The sequence below is a fragment of the Rhamphochromis longiceps genome, linkage group LG16 (assembly GCF_057381845.1).
Source record: "Rhamphochromis longiceps isolate RC_006_pf linkage group LG16, R_longiceps_female_GT1.1, whole genome shotgun sequence".
In the NCBI taxonomy this organism is placed as follows: Eukaryota; Metazoa; Chordata; class Actinopteri; order Cichliformes; family Cichlidae; genus Rhamphochromis; species Rhamphochromis longiceps.
This window is the reverse complement of record NC_140572.1, coordinates 32,720,644-32,744,691: the sequence shown is the minus strand read 5'-3', so window position 1 is coordinate 32,744,691 and position 24,048 is coordinate 32,720,644. Positions and strand designations below refer to the sequence as shown.

At 39.0% G+C, this 24,048-nt stretch overlaps 1 protein-coding gene across 1 annotated transcript in view; it reads left to right on the top strand.

The window, feature by feature from the left end:
* Positions 1 to 24,048, top strand: part of LOC146651454 (inactive dipeptidyl peptidase 10-like) — a 155,919-nt gene that overhangs the window by 77,102 nt on the left and 54,769 nt on the right. Inside the window, exons 2-5 of the mRNA XM_085384551.1 lie at positions 1,636 to 1,747; positions 2,773 to 2,868; positions 19,617 to 19,711; positions 19,999 to 20,073. Coding sequence (XP_085240677.1) covers positions 1,636 to 1,747; positions 2,773 to 2,868; positions 19,617 to 19,711; positions 19,999 to 20,073 — 378 coding nt within the window. The remainder of the gene's footprint in view (positions 1 to 1,635; positions 1,748 to 2,772; positions 2,869 to 19,616; positions 19,712 to 19,998; positions 20,074 to 24,048) is intronic.

Sequence of the window (24,048 nt, the reverse complement as noted above, 5' to 3'; positions counted from 1 at the left end):
GAGTGTGTGCAATACACACACTGTCCATTTCACGCTTTGCCATTCCAATGGACTTGCAAGCTGCAGTAACAGCAGAGGGACATATTTTATTTCAAACCAATATAAAAATAACAAAGGGAGAGCCTTTAAACAGACATTAACACATTCAGATGCAAATACATGTTAGCCACCAAGCTTAATTGTCTGTGGCACAGAACGACCCTGGAATGTACTTCATACCTTTGTTGGTCACTAGCAACATCTTGGCTTTTAATGTGTTGCTGGTACCGCAACTTCTGCATGTATGTCCATTTCACGCTTTGGAGAGGCATGGTGGACTGGCGTGTCTACGCATGCACACTTTGCCATGATATGGGGTTGAGCAGTTAGGCGAAATTATTTCTTAACTGTTCTTGTCAAAGTTAATGGGTGGAATTTTACTTCTGTTCTGCTTAACCCAATTCAGCTTCTTCTGTAGTCTGTATTTTAGCAGGAACTACTCAATGAAATAAAGGAGGAACACAGTTCATCATTATTTTAAAACATGAAAGTCATTCAGTGTGTAAAAAATTTGAAGAACTTCAAAGCTTCTCAAAAACCTCTGATGAAACCAGCTCTCGTGAGGACCGCCCCAGGAAAGGAAGACCTGTCAGTTCATCAGCCTCAAAAATCATTAATTAATGGTCCTTCAAGATTAAAGCTCACATCAGTGCCTTGCAGAAATCCCATCTCTAGATGAAGTGTTGCAAAGCGACTGTGTGAATCATGCCTTCCCTATCAAATTGCTTTGTAGAACAAAAAGAAAAAACTACTGAGAGTGACTAACGAGAAAAGCTTTATTTGAGCCAAGAAAGTGAAAATGAAGGGGGAAATCAGCATAAACACATTACATTAATAAACAATCATACATTCATAAACACATTGTACACATTAAAAAATCTATATCTGGAAAACATAACACAGTAAGCATGATGTTTGTCATTGTGAATGTTTAATTTTTAGGTAGTGAGAAAGCAGATCTTTCAGTCTAGCCTTCTATGAGCATGTGACAAATTAATGACCTTCACAAGGTGCTGAATATGACTGGGATCCTCTGTGGTTCTTTTTACTTACTTTTTCTTACCAAGAATTGTATATCAAGTACTTTATTTTCATCCCCATCAGGTTCATTAAAACTACACCGAGTGGCTGAAAAGTAAGCAGTAATGTGCATAGTAAAAATAAAAGTAATGTAAGTGTTCAAGTGTTGCAGCCATGAGCACTGAGTAATTTCATATTGAAAGCAACGGTTTAGAAAGAGCTGAATAAAAACAATTAGAGCAGAAATTGTTCAGTTGTACCATGTTTTTCCTAAAAACATTTCCACCTTAATATGAATTCTGCTTTTAAGAAGGCTAGGTACAAACATTGGCCTTTATCTGAACTGAGCTCAGTGTGTTCTACCATTAATACTTTGCATGATCCATAACTTCCACGTAAGCATGTGTGGCTAAAAATTCAGCAAACCGCAGATGAGGAAGGTCTAATATATTTATCTCCTATATGTTACTATTTTATAGTATTATCATCATTATTTTCATGATCATAATTGTATTAATATGTCATTATGATTGATATTCTATTTCTATTTCTCTGATTTCTTTTCTTGTTGTGTAGAACGTAGGACCTATTGCAACAGACAGAAACTGGAAAGGCATTGGCATCTCTCTGCTGGTTATTGCAGTGGTGCTGTCACTCATCGGACTGTCCATTGTTCTGCTGTCAAAAGGTGAGACCCCATGTAGATGAGTCACATCTAGTTAATAAATTATCGTTGACTTTTGTCAACAATAAATTGTTTTATTTTGTCACATGTAGGTTCATGTTATATTTAATTTTATATTTAATTTTGTAGTTTTGTGTAGGCATATGTTCTTAAAAAACAAATGCTAATCTCAAGGACTAGTCCCTCGCACATGCACATACAGTAAATAACATTTATTGAGCCAAATGCTCAGAATTGAAGCTTTGATTCAGCTGACATGGTGAAAAGTAGATAACCTTGATGTGGATATCACTTTAGAATGTTTATGGGCTTTAAACATTTTGTAAAACAATCAGATAAATAAAACTTCTCCTTTTCTTATCAGATCTGCATGCACATTTACAAACACATGTAATGTACCCTTATCACTGCCTAACATGAGTGTATAGCTGCTGGGGCAAACGTTTGACTGGCACCTTAAAAATCAGTGAACAATGACAAATTACCATCACTTGTAAGTTGTGCCAGGAGAATTAGCATTGACACTGCAAAAAAGTGGATATTTATTTAGTTTGTATTTAAGGATCAGTCTTGGCTATATTACAATAGTGTCTTTCCTAATTTGCATACTGTCTGCAAACTCCTGTTTTTCTGCCTTCATTAGCATATTTATTAATTCACTGCAGTGAATGTACACAGCACAGAAGACAATGACTGAGGTAAATCACTTCAGGTTTTAATTGTTTATCTGGGAAAGTGTGAGAAAAAGGTTATGAAAAAAATTAAGAAAGGATTGTGTAAGAAAACATCTGGAAGGGATTTACTGCCTGAGTTGTCACTCAGCAGAATTTTTTGCTTCCCAATCAGTTATGAAAAATGGCGTTTGTGCAAGTATGACTAAACATTATTTAATTATCTTTATGTCATCTTACATTTCCTCACTGCACTGAAGAAATTTAATTATAGATTTGTTTTTTAATTTAAACACCAAATTACCAGAAAATACTTAACAACTCTTTTGTTGTTGTTCTTTTTGACTTTCTTCTTAGATGATGGTGGTAAACTATTTGGTACACCACTGACATTGGATGACCTTTTTGAAAAAAAATTCCAAATACATGATCCTGATGCGAAGTGGATCAGTGGTGAGTATGTTAAAACACCAGAATTCAGACCCCAAGTCAACGCTGTAAAGACCTGAAGTTATCTGAAAAGTTCACTCTATAATACTGTTTATGAAAGTTGACATGTTATTACAATAGTACAGGTTACCTTCTCAACAGAGTGAGCCATAAAAGTGCCCTGCATTCAGCGTGATTAGGGTTTACACTCTTGTTTTTCTTGAGTAGACAAGGCCTTTTATTGCAAAATGGATTGCTATAACTCCTGACAAAGTGTCAGGTATTTTTAAAAGGCTTATTTAATTTTAGTGTTTCTTTTTTCATTCTGCTCTTCCATTTTAATTGTTGTTCAGGTAGAAGACAATCAAATAAACTTGCATTCATCACTCTGGTGTTTCTTTTAGCAAAACAGATCCAGATTGAATTGAATGAAGTTTTTTTCAAAGTGCTTTTCAAAGCAGAAGTCACAAAGTGCTTTACAATACAGAAAAAACACAACAATTAAGATGGTATAAACTAAATAAAGGTAACCCTGAACAGGTGGAGCTTAAGTTCTTAAAGGTATCAATAGTGTCCACAGATTTTATGTTCAGTGGAAGTGAGTTCCAGGACTTGGGGTCACATCCTCAAAAGCACATTGTCATTTTGCCTTTAACCAGGATCTTTAAGCATCAATCAGCAGACCTCATACATCCAGATGTTACGTACGATTTTAGTAGTAGCTCACTGATCTGACCATGGAAGGCTCTGAAAGTAACCGCCAAATTTTAAATTAAACCCTAAACTTTATGGGGAAACGGTGCAGTGAAGACAGCATTGTTTTCATACAGGATCTTTTAGGGTACCCGATGAGAAGAATCACAGCGGTATTCTGGATATTTGTAAATGATCCAGGGATGAATTCCTCAGGTAAAATGTGGCCTCACTGGGATGCTACAAAGAGAGTCTTTATCTTTATAAGGAGTCTTTAGTCAAGCTTGAATCTCTGTGCTGTAAACAGTTATTTACTTTGTAGCTGCTTAAACTAAATTACATTAGAATAACATAAAAGTGCTATATTTCCCATTTGTTACAATATAATTTCTAAAGCCCAGTAAAGTAAGGATGACAGGAAGTACAACTATGTCACGTAAACCCTTAATAAGTATATTATGGCAAAAAGGGACATCATATAGGATGAGTTAGTTTTTTTATTATGGTATTTATATTCACTGAGACTGTATTTTAGCCATTTTTATATGTCTAACATATAAAAAAGTCACTGAGAAATGCAGTCACTGTGATATATATATATATATATATATATATATATATATATATATATATATATATATATATATATATATATATATATATATATACAGCATCTGCAAATTTATTTGCCCACTAGTCTCTTTGACCATTACTTTCACTCTTTATGATTGTAAATAACTGTGAGCCAGCTTGTCTCTTAAGCTGTTTTCATGCATGTACTCCTACAAACTTCAAGAGAATCAGGCAGCACACAGGATGACTACACACAAGGTGTGAATACATTGCACTATTACCTGGGCTCAGACATCACACAGACTTTGCATTAGGAAGCTGGCAGTAAAACACCATTTAACTAAGATGGACATTTGCATTCTCTCATCCACCCCCACTGGGTAATGTCGACATAATTTCAGGCTGCAGTGCATGAGTGAAAATAGCTTTCGCAGCACCTCAAGTATATTTAAGAAAGTTTCACTTTTAATTTATACATGTACATTCCAATAAGATTATAGTGTTGTGAATGTGACTGCTGTATTGCCTCTTGCAGGGTTCCAGTAACCTTATGAGCATATAGTACATGTAATGTAGTAGACCTGACTGCACTCTATTGAGTTAGTAATGTGTTAAAGCTGGAAAGACATACATCATATGTACAGCTTTTTAGCAAAGAGACGGCACATAAGCTGCAACAGAGAGCAGGCAGAAGACAGGGAGTAAATATCTTCCATCTATGTCACCTGTTCAACTCATTGAGTTATACCAGCACAGTGGTGAAACAAGGTAATCAGAGTTTATTACTGCCACTAAGGACTTCAGACTGCTTTAAAACCTTTGCTCAAAACCTTATGGTACAGCTAAGCAAACAATTTCACTCTGGATACTCTAAGACTTTAAAGAGAGAGCAAAATAAAATTCCCCACCACAATCTTTATAATCCACCAAAGCTCCAATAATTTTGATAATCAAACTTGACCTGATGTTACAGTTTGTTTTTTTCCCCACGCAGTTATATTATTTTTACATAAAGTATATACACGGCTAAGAAAATAACACTTTTTGATCAGAGTATAGCATCAACTCATTTAAACTTTAGGGATATAGATCTGATCAGTTAAGTGTCAGAGGTGTTTGTTAATTTGTTTCAGACACTTTTGCTGTGCCTCCCAGGAAAGTCTAATGAGCATGGATTGTTCAGCATGACCGGTTTGATAGTGAGTCAGTGATGGTCTGGGGAGGCATATCCATGGAGGCTGGGCAATGGCACTCTGACTGTCATTTTGTATCAAGATGAAATCATTGGACCAATTTGCAGATTGTATACTGGTGCAGTGGGTCTTTAGTTCCTTCTGGTGCATGACAATGCCCAGCCTCATGTGCTCAGAGTATGTAGGCAGTTCCTGGATGAAGGAATTGATAACATTGCCTACCTACCACACCAACCTGACCTAATCCACTAGAAAACCTTCTGGGACATTATTATTTTAGTCAATCCAGCTCCGCCAGGTTGCACACCAGAGTGCCACTGGACTATAGAGAGCAGTGGAGACATGTTTTCTGGATTGAGACATCACACTTCTCCATTTGGCAATGGATTTGTTAGATGCCAGGAGAATGATACGGGTCTGACTGCATTGTGTTAATTATTGTGTGGGGTTGTCTTTCAGGAACTTGGACTTCACAAACCTCACAAATGTACTTCTTCCAGAATTTTCAAAAAATTGCCATAAACAATTACTGCTAACAATTCTAACCTTGTGGAAAGCCTTCCCAGAAGAGTTTCAATTGTTATAGCTGCACACGGTGGAGCTAACATCAAAATAAACCATGTGGATTAAGAATGGGAGGTTTATTTGAGTATGCTGTTTACAGTGTTGTAAGTTACTTTAAATTAGTAACTTAGTTACATTACTAGTTACTTCTATCAAAAGTAACTCAGTTACTTCAAGTTACTCGTTACTTTCAGAGTAACTAGTTACTAGGGAAAGTAACTTTGGTTTTACTCAGAATTCTCTTGTTAATGTGTTGCTTCCGTAACTGGATACCCAGCAAGATTGCCAGTCTTCTAGCTTGCTTACTTGCCACAAGTGCACTGTGCCACCTACCAATAGAAAGGAAAAAATAATGTGCACATTTCCATGAGAGAAATCCCACGCCTGATTTTATCCTAGCCTGCTTTTTACATCCAACACAAAAACTGCAGTCGTGGTGCTTTCGATTGTACTCAGAACTCGGAAATTCTGCCTTCTGAATAGGAAGATGTAGGTAACACCAGACTGAAGATGAGCTGCATACAGGGCTGGACTGGGACAAAAAAATCGCCCCGGGCATTTTGACTAGAGACTGGCCCACCATTATAGGAAAAATCATAAAGCCTTTGAATGAAAATAAACGCTGTTGTGACAGTGATGTACACTGTTCTGATGGTATATATGCATCAATCTATCAATTGTTTGTTGTAAGACTCAGATAATTATTTTTTTAAAAGTGAGACATTTTAAATGAGAATAAGAAAGTATTTCCTTGTGCCCCCCTTTCCCTTTAAATGCCCTACATGGACCCCTGGCAACACTTTGCTAGACCCGCCCCTGCAGAGTTACCAGCTGTCAGCTATTTAGAAAAGGATCCTGGTGTTATTTATCTCTCAGAAACAGTTCATAACTTCCCTTCAACTCATTCATGTCACCTAAAAGGTAAACCTGTTTCTCCATCACCTGTTCAGCTCTGATGATTCAGTAAGGACATCTCCTGGTTTCATCTTCATGTTTCCCTCTCACCACATATCCAAACCGATATCATGACCAGCAGGTTTACAGCTGTGGCTCCAGCCAACATCAGCTGATACTAGAAATTAATATTAAATAAATTCTAACAACAGCTGATCAAGCTTAAAAGTACTGCTGTTGTTTACCGCGACATCTGCTGGTTTCCTCTTTCTGGCGCAAAGTGGACAATAAATAAACAAGAGAGAAAAGCCGATCAGCTGATCATTGATCAGTTTCATGATTGAAGTAGAAACAGGAGAGGGAGGGTGAGAGGATGAGAGAAGAAGAGGCAGCTGTGCAGCAAACACACAGAGTAACTCCAGCTTTGTGTCTTTGTCATTGTAGCTGAAGTCCGGGACAAACTGTTCCTTTTCACCTCAATACGAAACGCGTAATATTTTCTCTGAATACGAGACGATTCCGTTTTTTACGGGACGGTTGGCAACTCTAATAATTAACCTTATGAACAAAATAAAGTTCAACATCAGTAACATAGCACCACCCAGCTGTATAGAAACCCCGTCATGCTAGCTAGTACGCAGTACGAAAAAGTCAACACAACGAAAATAAACTCCACCTAAACTTAAGATAAGATAACCTTTATTAGTCCCACACGTGGGAAATTTGTTTTGTCACAGCAGGAAGTGGACAGTGCAAAAGTTATGAGGCAAAAATTAGAATACAATAAGAATAAATACAGTACACAACTGTACAGAATAGAATAAAATAAAATACTATATACAGTAGAATAAAATAAAATAAATATACAATAAGATAAAAATAGAATACAAATACAAATACTATATACAACTGAGTAAAAATACAACGATGACAGAAAGGATTATTGCACTTAGTATTATTGCATATGTATGGATGTGTGTGCTTGATCAGTTAAAGTCTTTATTATGGAGTCTGACAGCAGTGGGGAGGAAAGACCTGCGAAATCTCTCCGTCCCACACCGTGGGTGCCGCAGTCTCCCACTGAAGGAGCTGCTCAGTGCTGTCACAGTCTGCTGCATGGGGTGGGAGATGTTGTCCATCAGGGATGACAGCTTAGCCGCCGTTCTCCTGTCACTCACCACCTCCACTGGGTCCAGAGGGCATCCTAGAACAGAGCTGGCCCTTCGGATCACCCTGTTCAGTCTCTTCCTGTCCCCAGCAGAGATGCTGCCGCCCCAGCAGACCACGCCATAAAAGATAGCAGAAGCCACAACAGAGTCATAGAATTTCTTCAGGAGTGGGCCCTCCACTCCAAACGACCTGAGTCTCCGCAGCAGGTACAACCTGCTCTGCCCTTTCCTGTAGAGGGCGTCTGAGTTATGAGTCCAGTCCAGTCTATTGTTCAGATGAACACCAAGGTACCTGTAGCTGTCCACAGCCTCAGTGTCCATACCTTGGATGTTCAGTGGTTGCAGTGGAGAATGCTTGTGCCTGCGGAAGTCTACCACCAGTTCCTTGGTTTTACTGGCGTTGATCTGGAGGTAGTTCAGCTGGCACCAGTCCACAAAGTCTTGGGTCAGACCTCTGTACTCCTTGTCGTCCCCATCAGTGATGAGGCCGACTATTGCAGAGTCATCAGAGAACTTCTGCAGGAAGCACTGGGTGGAATTGTGGGAGAAGTCTGCAGTGTAGATGGTGAAGAGGAACGGAGCCAGAACCGTTCCCTGTGGGGCCCCCGTACTGCAGACGACCCTGTCCGACACACAGCCCTGAGTCCTCACATACTGTGGTCGGTCGGTGAGGTGGTCCAGGATCCAGGTAGTGAGGTGATGGTCCACTCCAGAGTTCACCAGCTTGTCCTTTAGAACCGAGGGAAGAATGGTGTTGAAGGCACTGGAGAAATCAAAGAACATGATTCTCACAGTGCTTCCAGCGGTCTCCAGGTGAGCGAGGGAACGATGTAGGAGGTGAATGACGGCATCATCCGCTCCAATGCCAGGCTGGTAGGCAAACTGAAGTGGGTCCAGTGATGAGCTTATTAGGCGCCGAAGCTGAGCCAGGACCAACCGCTCCAGGGTCTTCATCAGGTGGGATGTCAGAGCCACCGGCCTGTAGCTGTTGAGGTCCTTGGGGCGTGAAGTCTTTGGCACTGGTACAACACAGGAGGTTTTCCAGAGCTGTGGGACTCTTCCCAACCTCAGGCTCAGGTTGAAGAGGTGCTCCATCACCCCACACAGTTGGTCCGCGCAGGACCTGACGACCCTCGAGCTGATGCCATCTGGACCCGCTGCCTTCTTGCCATTAATCCTCCTCAGTTCCCTCCTAACCTGGGTGGTTGAGAGAGACAGGCTGGAGCCTTGTGTTGAGTGTGTATTGGATGCTGTTGTTGGGGGTGGGGGGGAGTGAGCAGGGTGAATAGAGGAGGTGTGAAGTGTCTGAGGTGGAACAGCAGCAGTGGGGGTGGGTGAGTCTGCAGCCGATGTTGCAGACTGCCTCATGGCTGAGTCAAATCTGTTGAAGAAATGATTCAGTTCATTTGCCCATCTCACATCCCTCCCAGGCAGAGTTCTGCTGTTTGTGGCCCGAGATGGTTCTGAGGCCTCTCCAGACTTCACCAACGTTGTTTTGTTGAAGCTGGTACTCCATGTTCTGCCTGTAGCTGTCCTTCCCATTCCTTATCAGTCCCCTCAGCTCTCTCTGCACCCTTTTCAACTCCTCTTTGTCTCTGGATTTGAAGGCCCTCCTCTTCTGCTTGAGGATGGTTTTAATTTCTGGGGTAATCCAAGGTTTGTTTTTGTAGAAACACCGTACAGTCCTGGTAGGTACAGTGTTATCCACACAGAAGTTTATATAGTCAGTAATGCATGTAGTAAGGCTGTCGATGTCCTCACCGTGGTCATCACAAATCACCTCCCACACAGTCGACTCAAAACAATCCTTAAGAGCCTCCTCGCTCTCCTCTGACCATCTCTGTACTGTGCGGGTGGCTGGTGGCTCCCTGCGCACTAAGGGCTCATACACAGGGACAAGGTGCACCAGGTTGTGATCAGATCTGCCCAGGGGAGGGAGAGGTGATGAACTGTATGTCTCTTCTGCATTGGCATACAGTAAGTCCAGTGTTTTATTGACTCTGGTTGGGCAGGTCACATACTGGGTGAAGGTGGGCAGTGTGGAGTCCAGTGAGGCATGATTGAAGTCCCCTGATATTATGAGAAGGGCTCTCGGTGATTGTGTTTGCAGTCTGCTGACCACAGAGTGGAGAGAGTCACAGGCTGCATCCGCGTTGGCCGAGGGGGGGGGGACATACGCTGTTATCGCGATAACATGCGAGAACTCCCGGGGCAGGTAGTACGGACGCATGCTAACGGCTAACAGCTCAATGTCTCTGCTGCAGAGTTGCTCTTTTACAGTGATGTGCCCAGGGTTACACCATCTGTCGTTCACAAAAACTGCCAGTCCCCCTCCTTTCCTCTTACCGCTGTCTCTGGTCCTGTCCGCTCGCAGCAGCTGGAATCCCGGTAGTGTCACGCTTGTGTCCGGAGTTAGCGATGTTAGCCACGACTCCGTTAGCATCATGATGCTACATTGCCGGTACTCCCTCTGTGACCAGGTTAGCGACATGAGCTCATCCATCTTATTGGGCAAAGATCTTACGTTTCCAATAATTACAGAAGGAAGAGATGGTCGATAACGTCTCCTTCTCGGGCGACGGCGCTCCTTCCCAGCACGACACCCCCGTCTTTTCCTCCTCAGCTCGCTGGGAATATCGGGTCTGTCCGCCGGCAGTACCGCTGCAGGACTCAGCGCTAACAGCTGATCCTTACTGTAAACAAAGGATCTCTGCTCTGGGTCCCCAGACACGGGTGAAAAAAGTAGAAATAAACTGAGAAAAACGACCAGGACTAGCACAAAACGGTAGAACATGGTTGCAGAGTCTAATTACTAATACGTTAGTTATAAAAAAAATTACGAGAAAAAAGATAAGAAAGAAAGAAACTCAGAATGAGCAGAGCTGCTGTAACAGGCTGCCGCACACGGGGGGCGGAAGTTGATATATACTAAACTTGGTTCATATCTGACCCAGATGGACTGCAGGTTATAACTACCCGAAGTTCAGTTCACCTGACACTCTTGGACCAGCGGCCGCTTCGGGTCTCTCCTCTTGCCTCCCTTTTCCTTCATCCACCTGCTGGCTTCCAACACTTGCTAATGTTATTGAATCTGTGGAAGCTCCGCGATAGCCACCACACAAAGTAACGAATAACGAGCCTATCTAAATCCCAGTAACGAGTAACGCGTTCCTGGTTTCGGCATAATAACTAGTTACCGTGCTCGTTACCACAATAATAACGTAGTTACTGTAACGCGTTACTTAATAACGCGTTAGTCCCAACACTGGCTGTTTATCTGTATTTCTCAATAGATCAGGCTACAATAATAATGGATGTTTCTATAGCTTGTTATTGGCAAGAAATGACAAGCTATAGTTCATATCTGAGCTGCTTACTTACTGTGTCAAACCAAATCAGAGTTTTCCTCAGAACAGAATGAAGGCAATGTAATGTGTATTTAATTTTAGGATGTTCTTCTCTTTTCCTGTTTTCTTCCATTACCCACTTTACATGTGCTCAAACAGCCTGCAATATAATTACTATATGGTCTGCTTTAAATGACTGAAATAATAATTAGAGATATTGAAAACATGCCTTTGAAACCTTCTCCTTCTCCTTTTAATAATTTAAAAGTAAACTTTACTTCTTCAACACAAAGTGTTATCATCAGTGAATTTTGATTGGTTTATAGTCAACTACTGGAAATGAAACTCTTAAGTGACACTGGGAGAAATCTAATAGTTTTGTTTGTTTCTATAAAGAGGCCAAGATGCACTCTCCCTGCAGACTCACCATGAAAAACACATCAACACAAGTACCACTCATCATAATGGAAGGACTTTATTCTTTAGAGGCTCTCTGGTGAATGGTTTTACACCATATGTCAGTAGTGGTGCTTTCAAGCTGTCTGAGCTATCCTTTGTGTGACAGGACCACTGCGGTTGGCTCCTCTCGGTCATGCTTAGTTTTCTGCTCCTGAAAGTCGGACTGTGCAAATCTATATGGTCCTCTCAAATACTGCCTGTCTTACATTCAGCAGAATAAAAGTCCCAGAGTAATCTTTGAGGAAGCCAACTTGCACTTCAAAATTGGCTTTTTTCAAAATATAGGTTTCTTTGTAAAAGGACACAGAACTCAATGAGATCTTTGTAGAACTAGTTTCTGAAAGTAGTTTTACAACTGAAACTGAAATGAACTGATACGTTTTGTTTGAGGCAGAGATATTATATTATAACAATATAATATGTGTCTGCAATGTGTTAATTTTCATGAGATTAAGTGATTTGGAACAATACACATTTACCAATCACACCTGTTTAACCGCTTGTCTATGGAAAGATCTAATCAGCCAATCAGAGCAGCACCAACTCAGCACATTTAGGCTTGCAGACATGGTCAGGACTGCTAAAGTTTAAATCAAACATCAGAATGGGGAAGAAAGGTGGCTAAGTGGCTTTGAACGTGAATTGGTTGTTGGTGCTAAAAAGAGCTCGAGTATTTCAAAAACTGTTTATCCCCCATTACACCACCTCTATTCAAACTAGAGGCGGTGTAATGGGGGATATTTCTGTGGCACATTTAAGTAAGGATCGTTTAAACACCACAGAGTATTGTTGCTCACCATGTCCATCCATTTATGACCACAATATAACCCATCTTCTGATGGCTGCTTTCAGCAGGGTAACATTTTATGTGACGAAGGTCAAATCATCTCAAATTGACCCCATAGCCTCCAGATCTCAATCCAATGGAGCACCTGTAGGATTCAATCCAATGGAGCACCTGTAGGATTCAATCCAATGGAGCACCTGTAGGATGTGGTGTAATGTGAGAACTCAGAGTATGGATGTGTAGCCATGGTGCTAGCTAGGCATAAATAATAAAGTGGTTGGGGGATGTATATATTCTGTTAATTAAGTGCTGATTTCATCATAAACACCTCATGCATTTACATTATCACCACAAGACATGATAGCTTCTCCACAATGAAATGCATGTCAACCTTTTGTCCAGGCTCAAAAAGAACACCCAATTATTGACTTATTGGCATCAAATCAGGGATAAAGATTTTATACACACTAGTAAAGGCAAAAATAAAATCATGTTTAGAAACTCTGCCAGACAGAGAGAAAAACAAGTCTCTGGTCTCTCTCTCAGTTGCTTCACTGCGTTCTTGAAATGCATAATAAACACTCTGCCAAGGGCTCTTTAAGTCTTTACTCATTCATTACTAGGTCCACTTCGATCAGAAAGGTACAACAAGACAAACTTTTATTGCTCCAAAGCACCATATGTTCATATTATATCTGCAGGGTTCTGACAGGGTTATTGTTTAATACGAATGGCTCTGCAGTGCTCCGCCAGTGCTGAGACTTTCTGACCGCCAACTTACTTTCACCAACTGATTCAAATTTTTCAAGGCTTATCTGCAGTAAACCGTAACAGCGAGTGTATCCAATTGTGAATATCGGCAGCTGCTACAAGGACCTCAAGAACATTCAGAATGTGATGCACTGAATCAACACTCCATAAAACCGAGGAGGAGTATAAGGTGGATCACAATAATCAATCACAGGCAGAAATGTTGCTTCCACATGTTCTTGTGGAATTATCTGCTTTTGCACTCAGGGGTTAATAGAAAACAAAGTAAAGCTAAAAGACGGAAACATTTTGCATTCTTCTAACGTCTTTGCCATCAACTTTAAAAGGTGTTTAATGCTGACTGAGGGCCTACACAGATATGCTGTGTAATGTTAGCTTACCTATTTATTTGACAATACCAGTCGTTGTCAACTTGGCAGTGCCTAGAATTAAAGATAGTCAAGGTAAATGTAGTTTAATACTACAGGTGACAGAATTCTGGAGACAGCCATGTCATTTTGTGGAAGATGTCAGAATAATTGGCCTTTTTTTTGCTCATTCTGTGAGCCAGCGTGTCTTTCATTGTGCCTTGCTGTTCACAGACTGGCACTCTGTGCAGTGTAGAAAGATCAAAATCAAAGCTGGTAACCGTCTGGGAAGTTAAGAGGTGTACAGCCTGTCACCTGCTGCTCTTCATTTAACCACTTGCAGTGGCTGCTCCTTCTTTTTTCCCATTACTCCCTGTGATATTTCAAAATGACCTGTTGTGGAATAATGCTAACGATGACACTGTTGTGTTTTTTCCAGTGCAACCTTATAACCGAATGTGGAAAAGTCACCAAAACAGAAATCTTTTTTTTTTCTTCATGAAGACAGATGTTTTCAGTGCATCTCAAAAGGAAGTGTATTCGTCAAAAGCACTGTTTTATGCAGAGAAAGCAGGGAGATATCACCATGGCAACCAAGAAAAGCTTTAAAATATGTGGCAAAGGTTGCATTTCAACCCAAATCATGACATTTTTTTAAAATTTCAACCAGATATTTATAATGTTTAAACTTAAGAAAGTCAATGCCTATACTTAGTAAAGCAACACATTTTTTTAACTTATGATGTAGTAAAATTTATGCAACTGCTGTGATGTGTATGACACAAGTATGGGCCTCTGGTGCGATTTGTTTCAACGCCAACCCCAAACCTCCAACCTCCAACCTCCAAATTTTTGTCTTTTAAAAGAGGAAAATATTTACCAGTTGCCAGTGTCATGGTTTGAGTTAATGATCAAGTGAAAACCTGTTTTCAGACACCACATGAAATGGAGCGACAGTTACTAAAATTAAAAAACTTTTGTTTTCAACCTCATAATGAACAAGAAACAAATCAGATGGAGTCCACGGTCCAAAAGTATAAAATAAATTCAAAAGATGGTACAAAAACCAAATATCTTGAGACTAAATACACACAGCAACAATCCTGAAAAAAGGTGAAATCTAAACAACAATAAAGGGTGAAATATGGAAGGAGGTAAAAGAAAACAGAAAGACCAAACAGGGACTAATCTTTGAAAATTAAGCAAGAAGTAAAATGAATCAAGAAGCAAGGGACCAAGAATCAAGCCACACACAATAAAATGCAGACTGGGGAAACACAAATGGCTCATAAAACAGGAAACCATGGGAAGAGAAAACTTTACAACAATAATGAGAGAGGATTATAAGGACTAACAGCCACTAACATCCAGATCACAATACTGGAAATAGATAAATACTGTACTGTGCTGTGTCAGTGTATGATAGGTTCACCATTGTGTTATCTCATTTGCTGACAGATAGTGACATTATTTAAACAAGAAATCTTCAAAATTGGCACTTTAAGCACTCTGAAGCACACGTCCCCTACCTTGCTATTACTTGCAAACAACTGACAACATCTCAGTCTAATAAATAACAGTGACAGAGCACAAACTGAGTTCTTCCCAGATGTTGACACATTTTAAAAGAAATGCCAAAAAAAGTTCAGACTTTTATTTGGAGTATGAGCAAAGCTCTGAAATCCCAGAATCTTGTGTCATTAGATGCACTAGTCCCTGTGTGGCAAATACTGACATCTCTCAAACTCTGTGCCTCCAGTTTAACCGAAGAGCAATGAAGCAGAAAGAAGCATTTGAGAAATTGATTATTTGTTTAATTGGCAACTATTTTAATTAATCTCTGAAGTCCCATTTTCTGGTTTCATGCTTCTCAAGCACGAGGATTTGCTGCTTGTAAATATCTTTGATTTTTTGACAACAACAAAAATGCAGTTTATGTAAAGTTATAGATCCTATGATTAGTTGGCTAATTTGAGAAAGGTTAAATGAAGTGACACTGAAAATAATCATTGGTTGCAGCCCTGACGTGCATTCATTTAACCTTTAAAATAAATCTCGCTCCTCAATTGATCAGTTGTGATCGACAAGGACATCAGTGTTTGGTGAAAGTACTGCAATGTGAAACATTAATATTTTCTTCACCCTGTTATATTTACTTTGGGAGCTATAAATGACTTTTTGTCAGTTTTGAAACAGTGTCAGCAGTGGGTACTTCCTTAATTCTTGTCCTCTGCCTAAAAGTGGCAAGTCATTGAATAGTTGAGACACTTTAATCACATCTGAGATTACATGTTGCCGTTATCCTCGAAGCAATTTCTCAAGGAATTGTCCTCAACTCAGGAGGACACTAGCCCTATTTTTCCAATTACCTCTGCTTTAAAATGTTTTTTTTATAACCAGTGATTTGCTACACGTGCTGCATATAAAATATGAAGGAAAAAAATGGATTGTGGTTTGTTTTACTGTGGGTAGGAGTTTCTAAATGACAAGAGCCCTTTTGAGGATTTGCTTGCCTGTTGAAAACAAGCAATCCGTCTGTATTTCATATTTATTTTCCTGTCATTATACTCTAAAGTGTTTTGAGTGTTTGAAAGTCAACGGCTTTCTTGACTGAGATTGATGCCTCCGAGCTTATTCGTTGACATTTACATGAGACAGGGGCCCTGGAATGATTCAGACCTGTCAAATGCATTAATGGAATTCCAGCCTCCGTGGACTGTAATGCTGGTTTGGGATTAGATGAGAGTTATTGCAGGAACTCCAGTTATTGTTTCTACTGTTGAAAACTGAGGTTTTTTTAGACAGGCCGTTCCAGGAAAGTTTTTTCGTGATGTTTGCTTATGTGACTTTTGCGTGTTTTTTTTTAATTTGGGTTTTTGGAGACCAGAAACATTTGCCTGGAAAGCACAGTGGGTCACCTACTGTTGTTTTAAATGTTCTGTATAAATAAAACTGCCTTGACTGGACTTATCTGTTTAATGTCTACCAGGAATTCTAAACTTTTGGTCTTTACACATGGTCGGTGGTTGAATAGAATAGAATAGAATAGAATTCAACTTTATTGTCATTGCACATGCACAGGTACAGGGCAACGAAATGCAGTTTGCATCCATCCAGAAGTGCTTTAGTGATATAGATATATTACAATATATATTAGCAATAATATAGATATGTGAGTATATTACAGAAAATATTGAAGTGCTTATCCTTGGACTGAGGTGTTATTTTCATGCCAAAAGCCATTACAAATAACATTAACAGTAGATGCTTTGCAATCAACATTTTACTTTCCTTTCAGATTGTTGTAAAGGATTCCTAAAATGACACAAGTGTTTCCTCTCATGTAGCAATACAGATTTATTGTTGGTCACTTGCATTTTGATCTTCTTTTTTTGTTGATGATTGCATTTATTTTCTGTTCTTGAGTAGTCCTGCTCCAGAGTACGCTGTCAACAAGTATAAAATCACCACCAATCACTGATCAATCAGTTCTCAAGAAAATAGCGTCACTATTCCCAGATGATCCATTATACTCTGTCAGCACGTGGATCTAAACATTTTCAGTAGCATGTCTTTGTCTTTTGCTGAGGAGCACCAGTACTAAATATAAATTCTTAGACACAATTATATTCCTTTCATTGTTTTTTTTTTAACTGGCAGCTAATAATTCCACAAAAGTTTGATTATTCTGTACACATTATGATCCTAAAACAGAGTTCCTATTTGTACTTCTGGATCTTAAACCAAATTTACATGCAGGTTATCCTGCATTTAGATTCTGCTTTTACTTTTATTTTTGTTCTGACTGTCAAACACCACCGAGTTTTCAACAGAAGGAAAGAAAACTAAAACTGTCTGTTAAAGAGTGTTTTAATAAAATAAATCCAATCCTCAATTCATCTCATTCTCCTGTGGATTAATGTCAGAGCTGTGATATTGATAAGTTAGTTAGCTTACACAGTTACAGATTTTTGCTGGCTTTCCTTCCTGGCTTCAAATATCAAAAGACCTTTTTCAATCTCACTGAAGCGCATAAAGTGCTTATGCATTCATACACCGCTTTTAATACTAAATTACTCAACAGTGCTTTTCCTCCCTACCACTCACTCATACTATTGCTTTGTCTGCAGCAGATGTGTTGCTTTCAGCCTATTTATATTTTTCTCATAATATAATTTATCTCTCTTTATAACACGAGCTTATTTGCCACCAGGACACTTATTCAGAATTGTGATTGATCAGATGCTGCCAGTGTCACCCCTTTCACAAGAACACACAGGGGAAATCCAGGGTTAACTTAGTGAGATGATATCTAGCTTCAAGTGACCAGTAACCCTGACTGGCAGTGTTAAGTAGATGAATCCTGATAACACAAAGATACATTTGTCACTCACTTCATAGTACAGGCCTCAGATGACAGTACGCTACCCTTTCTCAAACCAGTATACATAGTTTTACTTACCTAAATAATCACTTAGGTTGTGGGACAAATGTGTATTCTATTGTAGAATCTAGCACTTCTCATTCCCAGTGTTTTAGCTGCTTGCTCTAATTTTTGCTGTTAACTTAGTTTGCAACTTTGAAAAAACATTTTTTCCAACTTGGGTGAGTGGATGTGTGGGGGTTGGAACTGTATTTTGCTGCACGAAAATGTAGTCCCGTAATATTTTCTGGAGTCAAAAGGTGAGAAGTTCAACTGTTGCAATTCATCAGGAACAAAATGATCATCTGCTGACCAGTTTTACTTTGAAGAAACTAATTTTACCTTGAGCACCTTGAAAAATGAATTTTAACCTTTTCTGCCTCTGGACTTTATAAAACAACTTTCAACAAATGAGACTACAGCTTCAGAAAAATTCAAATATGTGTTTTAAAATCCACACATAATATGAGCAGTGCATCTGGCAAGACTGAAAACTCCATGGGAGAAAACAAGAAGACATCTCCAGTTTTTACTTTATTTGCAAAGATATGGTCAACATAAGCAACCTTGGAATGGTAACAATTCCCATTAAAAGTTCCTGCATCTAGAAAAAACAGGACAAAGATGAGGAACAGCAACAGACAATCGAGTACAGGCAAAGGGAGCAATGCATACATAACTGGCTAGTAGCAGAACAAAGCACAGGTGGAAACAGTCAAATACAAGCAAATACGATAAAGACAGAGACACTTACTAAGAAAGGAAACAAGAAACACAAAGTAAAACCAAAACATAGCTCATCAGAAATCTAAAATTTCTAAACTATAACAAGAAGACAGAAAGACTAACACAAGACATGAGAATAAAGACGGGAGAACACAGAAGGCAAAGGAAGAAAACAGCACAAAGAAATAAGGAGATAACAGAAGTAATAGAAACCACAGCGAGCCTAATCCACAAACAAATAGCCGGTTCCAATACCCATCTGACACGGAGGTGCAGATGAGAGCGTTTCTGAAGTATGCAATCTTAGATTATATAAATAATGCAAACTTTCAGGACCACATCACAAATTCATGTGGCTGAGGTTGCCTCGGCAACATTAAAAATAAACACAGTCAGCTGAAGTCGAAACTTCATGTGTTTTAAACAGACCTCTTCTGTCCAGAGGGGAAAAAACCCACCTCCAATAAATAATATTTTGTTCATTAAGAGATTGTGTTCATTGGGAATTGTGAAAGAAGAAAATATTTTGAATCTTGATTTTTATTATATTATTATTATTATTATTATTATTATTATTATTATTATTATTATTATTGTTATTGTTATAGCAATAATAGGTGATGGTTTTATGTTTTTTTTAATAAATATCATTGTTACTGATAGGAGAAGAACTTGATTGCCTTTTCATGCTTGTGACTTTTGTTTTTATTCATGTAATCTATGTGTAGGTTTCCCGGTTTATGTTCAGTACGTGACCATTGAAAAACTCATATCTGTTTACATACAAACATTGCATATCAATTTAATGCCTCTATCTGTCCTACAGAGGATGAAATAATCTTTCGAAGCTGGGATGGAGACGTTTTCAAAGTCAACACACGCACCAACGAGACAGACCTTCTGTTGAAAAATACAACATTTGTAAGTAAGAAATAAAAATTAAAAATCTCAATGACATATTTTGTCAGTATTGTGATGCAAGACTTTTTTGTGGGTTGCAACATCTTGGAAAGAGCAGCCGTTGTGACCCAGCTCAGGCCACTCAAGCCACTCCATGCACTGATCTATCAGAGTGTGTATGTTGATGCATCAAGACACGACTAGTTTGAAAAGTGTAGGTGTTCAGCAACCCGTGAAAAGGCTCATTGTGAAAACAACAGCAGCAACTAAAAACTCACACTCTTCTCATATTCTTGTTCTTCCCACAGGCGACTTTTAAAGCGTCAAAGTTCACAGTTTCTCCAGATCTGAATTTTGTCCTTTTGGGATATGATGTCAAGCAGGTGAGAAGCTCTTAATATTCCCGTTGTATACATTCACTGGTGTTTGGCTTGAGGCTGCTTATACTGGAGGTTTGCAGTTCATGAACCATGAACTGCAAACTGTGGAGATATCGTTTTGTTCAGTAAGTCAACACAGAGCTGGCATGATGGTATAACTTTAAGGCATATAGTCAATAAATTAGCAGGTTTGATTTGTGAGAATATAACATATTCAGCCATGAAAACTACTAATGACGCAGTGCAAAAGTGATGTGTAAACACATAAAAAAGAGGCGATTGAAGAAGAAAACGCTCAGAGTGTCATGGAAAGGTCCCAGGATCTTTGGCCTATTGAAGTTTAACTAACAGAGGGTTCAGGGGTCTCTGTTCCAACCTTAACAATAAGCTTTATCTAAAATGAAAGTTTTATACAAAGTCTTAAAAATAGAGAGGGTGTCTGTCTTTCATATCCAAACTGGGAGCTTTGGATTAGAAATTCTAACAACCACTGTAAAACACTCTATTGTGACAACATGATAGTATGAGGTCTTTAAGATATGATAGGGACTGATTCAAGTCAATTCAATTCAATTTTATTTATATAGCACCAAATCACAACGGCAGTCACCTCAAGGCGCTTTATATTGTACAGTAGATCGTACAATAATAGATACAGAGAAAAACCCAACAATCATATGACCCCCTACGAGCAAGCACTTTGGCGACAGTGGGAAGGAAAAACTCCCTTTTCACAGGAAGAAACCGCCAGCAGAACCAGGCTTAGGGAGGGGCGGGGCTATCTGCTGCGACCGGTTGGGGTGAGAGAATGAAAACAGGACAAAGGTGTCTGTCTCCTTAATCCAAACTGGAAGCTGGTTCCACTGAAAAGGGGCCTGAAAACTGAAGGCTCTCCCTCCCATTCTACTTTTAAATACTCTAGGAACAACAAGTAGGCCTGCAGAGCGAGAGTGAAATGCTCTAATTGGGTGATATGGTACTACAAGGTCATTAAGATAAGATGGGGCCTGATTATTTAAGGCCTTGTATGTGAGGAGCAGGATTTTGAATTCAATTCTGAATTTAACAGGAAGCCAATGAAGGGAAGCCAAAACAGGAGAAATCTGCTCTCTCTTTCTGGTCCCTGTCAGGACTCTTGCTGCAGCATTTTGGATTAATTGAAGGCTTTTCAGGGAGTTTTTAGGACATCCTGATAATAATGAATTACAGTAGTCCATCCTGAAAGTAATAACTGCATGATCTTGTTTTTCAGCGTCACTAAGAGACAGGATATTTCTAACTTTAGAGATGTTGCGCAAATGGAAGAAAGCAGTCTTACATATTTGTTTAATATGTGCATTGAAGAACATGTCTTTGTCAAAAATCACACCAAGGTTCCTCACAGTGTTACTGGAGGCCAAGGTAATGCCATCCTGAGTAAGAATCTGGTTAGATACCATATTTCTAAGATTTTCAGGGCAGGGTACAATAACCTCAGTTTTATCTGAATTAAGAAGCAGAAAGTTAGCGGCCATCCAGGTCTTTATGTCTTTAAGACATTCCTGCAGTTTAACTAATTAGTGTGTGTTATCTGGCTTCATGGATAGATAGAGCTGGGTGAAGAAAGAAGCTCATTTGTAACCTTTACTAAAGCTGTTTCTGTGCTGTGATGAGCTCTGAAACCTGACTGAAACTCTTCAAATAAACCATTCCTCTGCAGATGATCTGTTAGCTGTTTGACAACTACTCTTTCAAGGATTTTTGATATGAAAGGAAGGTTGGAGATTGGCCTATAATTAGCTAAGACAGCTGGGTCTAGAGATGGCTTTTTAAGTAACAGTAACTACAGCCAGCTTGAAGGCCTGTGGTACACAGCCGATTATTAGAGATGAGTTGATCATCTTTAAGATTGAAGCATTAATTAATGGCAGGACTTCTTTGAGCAGTTTTGTAGGAATGGGGTCTAAAAGACACGTTGAAGGTTTGAATTATTGAAGTTAACTCAGAAAGATCAATTGGAGAAAAAGAGTCTAAATGAATATTCATGTAGCTGTAGATAATATTACATCTGTAGGATGATTATTGGTAATTTTTTCTTTAATGATTCAAATTTTATTTGTGAAGAATTTCATGAAGTCATCACTAGTTAACGTTAAAGGGATGGTTGGCTCAATAGAGCTCTGACTTTTTGTCAGCCTGGCTACAGTGCTGAAGAGAAACCTGGGGTTGTTCTTATTTTCTTCAATCAGTGATGAGTAGTAAGATGTTCTGGCTTTGCAGAGGGCTTTCTTATAAAGCAACAAACTATTTCTCCAGGCTAAATGATAATCTTCTAAATTTGTGACACGCCATTTCCTCTCCAGCTTAAGAGTTATCTGCATCAGGCTACGTGTTTGAGAATTCAAGACATTATATGTGAAAATTAGTTGAAATTAAATTCTGGACCACACTATATAAGACAAATAAGGATTACTTTAAATTGTGAATGATATGAATCATGTAAATCAGGCCTTATATTCACTTTTATTAACGTTAACAATCTCCATTCTGAAACATGACATGTCACCATAAACTTCAGTGTCCTGAATTTCTAACATAACGTCACAACGACTGATCAGTGCCCTGCAGTTTTACTATTCGCTTTCCAATTTTAATATCAGCACATTACAGGTTGCATTGGGACACCACAAAAGCTAATTCATTTCTATGATCCGCTGGGCACTACAATTTTAGCAACCATCGCTCAAATTGAAGTAGATAATTGTCTTTGTGTTTAGAAGATTTTTCCAGCTGCTGACTAATTAACATTTGATGTGCTCCCAAGTATTTACAGCAACAATATATATGTGAGTGAGCTAGCTCACTCACATATATATGGATACACATAATATATAATAGAATCTTGGCCTTATGACGCCAAACTATTGGTCAATAGCACAAGGAATGATAAACAAAATGACAAGGTGTAGAGTTCCTTGGTCTGTGACCCAGCTTTTTGCATTTTGGGAATGTTAGGGAGTTTTCTAGTTTGTTGTCTTTATATTATAGTTCTGAATTATTTGTTGTTATGCTGGCTTTTGTTATTATGTGGTTAAGTTTGTGCTCCAGGTTTTGGTTATCATTCTGCTATGCTCAGTATTTGTCCATTCTGGGCTTAGTTTTGTTATCTAGGCTTTAGGCTACTGTTTTCATGTCTGCCCTTTGTTCCACTTCACATGTTTAGTCTGTCTTGTTCATGTGTTTCTCTCTGTTCTCTGTGTCACGCCCATGTGTCTTAGTTGCAGTGTGTGTTACTTTTTGTTTTACTTTGATAGTCTCCTGCCCGGTGTGTATGATGTTAAGTTTTGCTTAACTTTTGTCACCTGTGTTCCTAACTGTGGTTTGTTCCCCTGTCATATTGTGTGTGTGTGTATATTGTCTGATTTTCCCTCTGTTCTTTGTCATGCCATCCACCTAGCTCTATGCTCAGTGTTCGTGTTGCCTGGGCTAAGTAGTTCCTGGTTTCCATAAAGTTTGAATGTTTTGTAGCTTGTGTTTTTGGGTAAAAAAAAAGCTGAATAGAGCCGTGCACCAATTTTACAAACTGTTTTTATCTTTATAGATCAAGTAAATGCAACAAAGTGCAATGAAAACAGGCTTACTCAATAAATACACTATATAAATATTTTAATTTAAGGTCCACAGAAGTCTGACTGCACAGGATACAGAAAATCAAGAAAAGATTAGATCTGTTGATTGAATGTTCTCAAATAAAAGCATGCTAAGACTATACGCTTTTACCAAGGCTGAAAATTCTCATGTTATTCATGAATTGAGTCCCTGGACCAAGAAACATATCTGAATGCAGATTAATTTGTAATATCTTTTTGAGAATCAAAAAACCAAAATATTTCTCCAAAATTTTCCTGTTTCAGTATGCCATGTAGATTAATTCCAATTTCCAAAATGATCGCTTCTAAACTGGTGTAAGCTCCATCTCCACCTCACCTCCTTTTACAT